This window comes from Pteropus vampyrus, unplaced genomic scaffold, assembly GCF_000151845.1.
Source record: "Pteropus vampyrus isolate Shadow unplaced genomic scaffold, Pvam_2.0 Scaffold40, whole genome shotgun sequence".
Classification (NCBI taxonomy): domain Eukaryota; kingdom Metazoa; phylum Chordata; class Mammalia; order Chiroptera; family Pteropodidae; genus Pteropus; species Pteropus vampyrus.
This window is the reverse complement of record NW_011888821.1, coordinates 3,787,490-3,796,056: the sequence shown is the minus strand read 5'-3', so window position 1 is coordinate 3,796,056 and position 8,567 is coordinate 3,787,490. Positions and strand designations below refer to the sequence as shown.

General features: G+C 52.1%; 1 protein-coding gene across 2 annotated transcripts in view; it reads left to right on the top strand.

The window, feature by feature from the left end:
- TEKT5 (tektin 5) overlaps positions 1-8,567 on the top strand; it is a 49,699-nt gene that overhangs the window by 37,034 nt on the left and 4,098 nt on the right. For both annotated transcript variants that reach the window (XM_023529614.1, XM_011358359.1), the window contains one exon: positions 7,534-7,688. In XM_023529614.1, coding sequence (XP_023385382.1) covers positions 7,534-7,688 — 155 coding nt within the window. The remainder of the gene's footprint in view (positions 1-7,533; positions 7,689-8,567) is intronic.

Sequence of the window (8,567 nt, the reverse complement as noted above, 5' to 3'; positions counted from 1 at the left end):
TATTTACTTAGCATGTCTTGTGTACTAGACTCCGAGTCAGGTGCTGCGGATGCAACACGAATGGGACAAGATCCCTGCCCTCAGGGGGCTTACGTTCTAGTGAGGGAAACTGGTTTAAAGAAATAAGTAAATGCGCAATTAAAAGTCATGGCATGTTAAGGAGACTCCTGAAGGCCCAATAGTGGATTACTATGAATTTTTTTAGACTGTTATACGTTTCTTCTCCATCTAGCATGGAGCCCCCACTCGTTTCCACCCCACTCCAGGACTTTCAGAACCCCTGACCCCAGCTGGCCTCTCAGCAGCTGAGGTTTGTATTGACCCGGCAGTGTCTGAGGGCAGCTGGCCATCTCTGGACAGAAACAGCTGTAAGCAGGGCTTACCCAACATCTGTCCTCCAGAGGAGTCGTTCTCACCCGCAGTGAATTTATTCCCCGCTGGCATTTGCCAATGTCTGAGACATTTTGGATGTCACAGCTCAGTGGGGATGAGGTGGGGGGCAGTGTGCTTCTAATAGATAGTGGGTAGATACCAGGGATGCTGCTGCTGAACTCTACAAGGCACAGGAAAGCCCCTCAGACAGAGTAGTTGTCAACAGTGCCAAGTCTGGGACACCCTCATCTGGAGGCTTCGCATCCTGGATTTCAGGCGAGGTCCTTCTAGAGAACTCCCCGCCTTGTTCTCCTTGCTTCTGGGCTTGGCTGCACTTGAAAATCTTCCACCATTTGACCAGAAAAAGGATTCCAAGATGCCTTCTCCCTTCCTGAGCTGGGGAAGCTGCGCTGAGCCAGGCATCTCCTTGGAAATCCCTTGGCTTCATGCAGTTTGGAAAACAATAAATCTGCAAGGCCGCACAAAGCACCCAGAAGCCTGAAGCCGACTGGAACTGCTAAATCCATTTTTCCCTTCACATCAAAAACCATTTCCTGGCCTTACCGGCTTTCTCTGCTGTCACAAGACAAGACGCAGGCAGATAGTTTTACATGGCAAACAACCCTGCCAAACACATCCCCCCTTTCAAAGCCTTTTTGGGGAGGATTTCTATCCCAGCCAGGAATGTCAGCGCACTTTTCCGCTGAGCCGAGCTTGGTTTCATCCAAGGCGGACCTGTCAATTGCCTTTCACACTCCAGACTTGGCCAGAGACCGTTTCCAGTGCAGACCTCACCCTTTCCCACACCAGGGGTGAGGGTTTGTCCTCAGCTGGTCCCCCACAGGGCTGAGGGTGGATGGTCACAGTCTGGTTTGCCATCCCGCTGCATGAAGAAGAGAAAAATTCACTATAACTGCAAAAAACATAGTAGCCTTACTCTGTGCAGCTGGAGTTCCAAGTGCTTTGCTTATGTTAACTCCTCTTTCCCTCCTACAACCCTGTATAAAAGGGATCACCATTAGCCCCATTTTACAGACGAGGAAACCGAGGACAAATGGTTTGCCAAAAGCATACCCTCCCCTGCCCCGCTAGTCAATGGCAAGCAAGGATTTTCTCTAGAGTTTATCCCACCAGCACAGCCTAAAATCGACAATAATAATAGGTAACACCTAGATCGGTGGTTCTCGAATGGGGCAAGTTTGCACCCCAGGGGACATCTGACAGTGTCTAGAGATGTTATTACTGGCATTGAGTAGGTAGAGGTCAGGGATGCTGCTAAACATCCTACAGGCACAGGACAGCCCCACAACAGAGAATTATCTGGCCCAAAATGTCATCAGTGCTAAGATTGAGAAGCCCTGGTCTCCTGGCATAAAGATTTGATTTAAGAAAAGAGGAAAAAAAGTAGTAAATAGGAAGATAGGGGTATACGTGGATGGCAGATGAATGGACAGAAAGTGCTGAGGTTGAGAAACCCAGGTCTGTGTGTGCTGGCCACAGTGCTAAACACGGTTCCGAAATCGATGCTCGCAGTCACCCTGTGAGAGAAATGCTGTCATGTACCTCTGTTACAGACGGGAAAACTGAGGCTCCAAGAGGCATCTGCTACCAGGGCCACTGTGCTCTGCAGTGTGCAGCTGGCATTTGGATACAGGCTAGCGGCTCCCAAGCCTTTCACCTGAGAGGCTCCTCCTGGTTGAGGGGCTGAAGTCCCAGAAACCTGACCTTGGTGCACTTCATCGGTTACTGGTGCTCCCCATTTTGCCTGTCGCATACTCCTGTGGCCTTGTACCATCTGCATCTCTCCTGCCTTGGTGTGAGCCCTCCTGCCTCTCAGACGACACTGGTCTCCTCTCCACCTCTGTCCCCTCTGTCCATCCTCCAGACTGCAACCAGAGAAGTCCACCTCAGACTGCAAACCCGGCCTGGTCCTTCCCTGCCTTAACGCTTTCACGTGCCCGTGATCACCACTTCAAATCTGTTAAAATGCAGCTTTCATTGGTAGGTCTGGAGTGGGGTCTGCGTTTCTAACAAGCTCTCAGAGTCCAGCAATGCTGGTCCACAGGCCACACTTCTAGTGAGTAGGAAGGTACAGCCTTGTTTGAGATGGGCTGCCTAAAGGGATTAGGACACCAGGGGTCTCAAACTACCAGCCCAAAGGTCGAATCTGCCCCCCACCACACACCTGTTTTTATAAAGTTTTATTGGAATACAGACACACCCCCATGTATTATGTATTGTCTGTGCATTACAATGGCCAAGTTGAGTAGTTGTGAGACATATGGCTCATAAAGCCAAAATACCTACCACCCAGACCTTTACAGAAAAATTTGCTGCGTAGCACATCTTCAAGATGCTTTGGAAGGCTTTGTATTGGGACTCCAGCCATCTGAAGGGGGTTGACTTGAAGACTTAAACACACATGCATGCATGCACGCACGCACGCACGCACACACACAGAGCCATACCTGCAGCTAAAGGGCCTTGGGCGGATCTCGGAGGACAGGACTCTGGGCATGCGTGGGAGACCAGTGATGGACTGGGTCAGGCATAGATCAGGTTACCCTGTCCAGGCGCACTTCTGGCACCCTAGCCACAGAGGAATCACAGGCCTCGAGCCCCCATTTGCTGGATGAGGAAATTCGGGCCCCCGCACAGCCTAGGGCTCTGAGCGGGGCTGCGAGTTCAACAGCTGGTTTGTGTTACCGCTTGGATAGGGACCCTGGTCTCCTGACTTCCTGCCCCCGGGCTTCTACCTCTTAAGGCACCCTGCGAGGAGCCCCTGGGGCTGGGAACCGGCCAGGAGAGGGATTGGTTAACAAAAAGAACTTTGGTTACTGGGGGAGGGGCTCACCATGAAAAGGACATCCTCCCTTGCACAGGCGACCCCTGCCTTGACCCCTTACTCCCAAATAAATGGGTCGATGGAGGTTCTGTAGGAGGGTCTTTGACTGGAGGTCTGAGGGAATTTCAGTTGCCTGCAAAGACAAATCCCATCAAATGAATCTGAGTTTCCTATTGTCTTACATTAAAAACAAAGAAAAGACCAATGATCCCAAAGGAAAAACCTCCTAACAGATTTGACAGTGTGGGATGAGAGTTGGCATAGGATGCAGGGCAGTCCCATGGCATACGCCAGGCGCTGGTCTAAGCAGTTTACACACATTATCTCTGTTAATCCTCAGAGCAACCCTGTGGGCAAGTTATTATTATTACGCTGGTTTTACAGACAAGAGAACACGTGCCCCACACAGTGCCTGGCTCGGCAGAAGGGGCTACGGAGTGAGGGGCCCAGTAGACGCTGAGTTACATGACTGCATGAGGCACAGAGAGGTTAAGTGACCCTGTTCAAGGTCGCAAAGTGAGGAAGAACAGGAGCTGGAATTTAAACCTGCTCCGTGTGACTACAAAGGGGCTCAGTGAGCTGAAGTGACCTGCCCCTCCATACCACTGCCCCCACCCCCACTCCCCCACCCCCTCCCCCCTACGTGGCATGTGGGAGGCTTAGCACTCGCCCTCCCCAGTCTCGCGGCCTTGACTGGCAGGCAGCCTGCAGCGTGCTGAGCACAGAGTTAAGGGGGCGGGGGGCGGGGGGGACAAGTGAGGTGAGCCCTCCACTCCCACCACCTCCTTCCTGCCTGAGTTCCAGCTCCGCCAGGCTGCAGAGACTCCTCCCATGGGGTGACCCCTTGGGCCAATCCCCCGGCGGCCCCGCCCAGTCGTGGGTGAGCCAGCCTGAGCCCTGCCCCTGGATTCTCTTTACCCCTAGTTCTTCGGCTGTGTGTGAACAAAAAGGTTAACATCTCTGGGGACTGAGGAGATGGGTGGCTTCTGGGGCTCCGCAGCTGGATCAGGACTCAGGGACTGGGGCGCAGGAGAGGAGGGAGAGAGGAAGGAAGGATGGAAGTATCACGACCTGGCCAAGGGAAGGTGGGGAAAGGGGCATATGACTTTCTTGTGGCACTTCCCAGGGTGTGTTTGTGTGCACGCGTGCGCACGCACACACACACACACACACGCACACGCACATGTGCACACGCCTGCGCTTCGTGAAGAGCTGGACGCAGCACCGTTGATCTGCATGTGACTCCCAGCTGCGTTCCTGCAGCAGAGGGATTTGTGCACCCACGGCGGTCTCCAGGATCTTATCCCAGGCACACTCATCACCTGTCTCCACTGTGTGGAGTGGGAATGATGACGAGCCACATTTTACTGTTTTGCTGGAAAGGCTCAGGGAGCTTAGGACACTTGCCTAAGGTCACCCAGCTTGGATATGCTGGCCCTGGGATGTGGATAGACCCAGGCAGTCTCGTGCCAACACCTGTACTCTTGTCTTAACCAGACACCCACGGTGTGTGTCCCTCCGTCCAGGGAGTAAGTATTCACTGAGCACCTACTGACTGGTCAATTAAAAATGATGGTCCCCTGTGGCCCTGGGTGAAGATTTCCTATAGGATATACCCGGGAGTGGGTGTGCTGGGACATGTGGGTCACCTGCTTAGACTCGGGCCTCTTCTCCCAGGGAGCATCGTGGAATTTGAAGTCCAGGGTCCAGGCTGACCTGGAGCTCAGAGCTCAATGGGCCGGGATGGTACTTGGAGGCTGTGCTGGCATCAAGCAAACTCTTTGCTTCCTCCTGAGCATGAAGATCAAGGCTGCTCTGTCTCTAATCATTGACCCTGTTCAGCTCACAGTCTCTGCCTCCCAGCCCTTGGGAGCTGCATTCCGCAAACTGCTGGAGGCCGAGTCTCAGGACCCAGGGCTTCTGGAGGTGCCCAGGCTGGCAAGGCGTGGGTGGGCAGCAGAGGCTACCCCCAGGACGGAGTGAGTGTATGTGTATATGTGTGTGTTTCTCCCTTCTGATGAGGAGGACCCAGGCTGTGAGTGACAGAGGCTGGGCAAGAGGTTACGGGGACTTTTTTTTGGCAGTGTATATACCTGTACCTGGGTAGATTTACCTTGGATGTGAGTCATCCATTGGTTCTAGAGCAGCCATTTCTGGGAAACCCCTACGGTTCTGGAAAATCCACAGGCAGGCTTGCTTAAGAAATGCCAGTGGGGCACAGAGGGTGGCAACATGGAGAAATATGCAACAGTTGGTTCCAGCTCCCCTCCTCCTGCTACAGCCATACCCACCCCCTCCCCCAGGTAGGGATGTCAGATGGTAAAGTGAGGGGCTATTTTCCACACCAGGCAATGTGGTGCCAAGAAGCAGTTTTGTCTATAGAAGCCTTGATTTTCTGTACTAAGCCAGGTGGTGCTTTCTGAGCTTTGCATATCTGCAGCACACCCCCTCCCACCACCACCAAAAGTCAGGTTTCTAAGAGAGGTGTCCCCCACTGGTGTGTTTACATGTCAGCTCACATGCTGGGCACAGACATGTTTATGGGATAATGTTTAACCATCGTGTGGTCAGCATCGCTCTGGTTCTGCGTGGCTCATTGATGACCGGGTGAGGGGGCCAGCCTTCCTCCTTGGTGGGCTTTGAAGGAGGCAGAGCAGCACCCCTCCCATCACATGTAAACCCCAGTAGGAAATGGGCATCCTTTTGTCCTCTTGAAGTAGTGAAATGCCCTGTTTCTAGGCTTTTCTCTTAAGCTAATAGGAAAGCCAGGACTTTTATTCTTTGGAAAAGAACCGTCTTTTAAGCAATTTCTTGGTGCCCATAGAATATGAGCCCAGCCCAGCTAAAGTAGTCATCTTAGTACCTGTTGTGATTTGTGAATGTTTTATAGCTCAAGAAATTTCATGTCACGCAGTAGTTGAGACATACACTAAAAAATGCTTTGTTGTCGATCTGAACTTCACACTTAACTGGGCATCCTGTATTTTACCTGGCAATCTTCACTCTGCACCAAGCGCTGTTCCTGGATGAGGATTCAGAGTGGACGAAACGAAGCCCCTGACTTGGAGCTTACATGCTAGTGAGGGAGGGAGACAGGCACACAGCTGAAGGAAGGATGCTGGGGGCACCGTGGCAGGTGCCACTTCCAGGCTCGTCAGCAACAGAGCACATGTAACCTCACCATTGGGCCCTGCCAAGTCTGGGATGGGTGTTGGCAGGGCCCACCCACGATGAGCCTTCTCGTGGCAGAGGGGCATGAACACTAGAACTGCTCACAGATCTGGGGCCACTGGCGATGGTGGGAGGAGAAGGGTGTTTCAGCCATAGCGTTTAGTGTCCGTTTGGTGCTCTCAGTTCTGGGTGTGCCTCAAGTTGGCTAAGTGCAAGGTTAGGTTGCTTCTGGGAATGGTCTGTGCTGGCTTGCCTGTTGTTTATTTGTCCTCTCATTCTTTTATTTTTTATTGTGGAAAATTTCAAATACATAGAAGTAGAGAGACTCATGTAAAAGACCCCTCACGTACCGACATGAATATCAACAATTTGCTAGTCTTCCCTTGTGATTGACTTTTTTCCTGATTTTTTAAATTTTCTATTGAGGTATCAGCCTTACAATAAAGTGTCAAAAAAGCTTGATGAATTTCGATGATGATTTTTTTTTTTTGGCCTACATTTACACCTGTGAAACCTCCACCTGGATCCAGATATAGGATGTTCCAAGTCCCCAGCTGGCTCCCTCCTGTCCCCTGGGATCTGTACTTTTGTCGATCATAGGGCACAATGGCGGCATTATATTGGGGGAGATATTTCTATAGATAAATAGAAAACGTTGAGTCTCTCCTCTCTCCCCCTGTCGTTTTTCCTTTCTCGTTCCTTCCTCCCCCCTCCCCCTTCTTTCTAGTTTATTTACTGAGCTAGTTATTAGGAAGGTAAACTCTGGCTTATAAAAAGATATACAACCTAAATTAATTCAGATTAAAGTAGATTTAGAAGTTAGCTATCGTTTCAGATTATCCGTGTGAATCTTAAAGGCCTCCCTCCCTTTGCCTCTTTCCCACTGAACACCGATGGGCTAATTCCAGTGGATACTGGAGACTGAAAACAAAACCAGCCTTGACATCTGCCCCGCCTCCGTGTTCAGTGTCCTGGGTGACGAGAGGCGCTGAAGCCCCTGTCCCGAGCTTGTCTTAGGAAGAGCGAGGTGCCTGCCCCATGGGTATTCAGGGTTGGGGAAGGGGGCATTTTAACACCTGACCTGACCAAAGGCTGAGCTAGCTGCCCCTATGCTCCCTCCGTGACACCTGGCACGTTCCCCACAGACTCTGCAGGAGATCTTCCAGACGGAGAACACCATCTTGCTGCTGGAAAGGTCCATCATGGCCAAGGAGTGCCCGCTGAAGGTGGCGCAGACGAGGCTGGAGTGCCGGACTCGGCGCCCTAACGTGGAGCTGTGCAGGGACATCCCTCAGTTCAAGTGAGTGGTGGAAGCTGGTATGGGGTGGGGAGGGGCGGGTCTCATGAGCTCCTAGGCAACCTGGGACCCTTCACCAATCAAGACATCTAGTTTCACAACTCAGCATGGCAGTGGGCAGGGCCTGGAGATACGGGGGTCCATCACAGGGAAGGCCCACCCCTCTGCACTGCAGCCTTCTCACGTGCCTCAGCCAGGGTGGTTTTGTAGCTCTGTTGTGCTACAACAGTCTCCTGCTCCTTAGCTTTCCCCTGAAAGCTAAGGAGCGGGGGACTCTCCCAGGACAGACGTGGCCTTCGACCTGTGGTTGCTTCACCATCTCTCTGCAGGCTCCGTGAAAGAGGTATCCAGCCCACACCTCACTCATACTCCATCTCCATCTTTGTAAAGTGCTCACCTGTGAACCACTGGAATAGCATAATCCCACCTGTCCCCCCATGCGGGCCCAGAAACGGGGTTCGTGAGCGTGGGGTGGGAGCTGGGAGTGGGACGATGGCCAGGCAGAGAAGGGACATCAACATGCGGGATTATTTTCCCGTGACGTCCGTGACGTGCTGTGTGACTTGAGCTGGCCACTTGGCTGTTCTGTTCCCTCCATGCTAGGGGTACCGTATTAGTTCCTGTTTGCTGCGTAACAGATTCCCCACAACTCAGTGGCTTATCCTTCTCCTGAGCCTAGATGTGGAGCATTGGGGAGAAGAAAGCTGAAGTAAAGAGAGGGAGGAAAAACATTCTGAGAGAAAATGCTAGGTGGTTCCATGTGATGAGGTTCACACAGCCCCAGTTACTGCCTGAAGTAATCACCTAGGAAACAAAAGCTGGCTGTATGTGTTTTGGGGGTAGGCAAGGAAAGCAATCCCTGGCTTTGAACTTGAAGGCCTG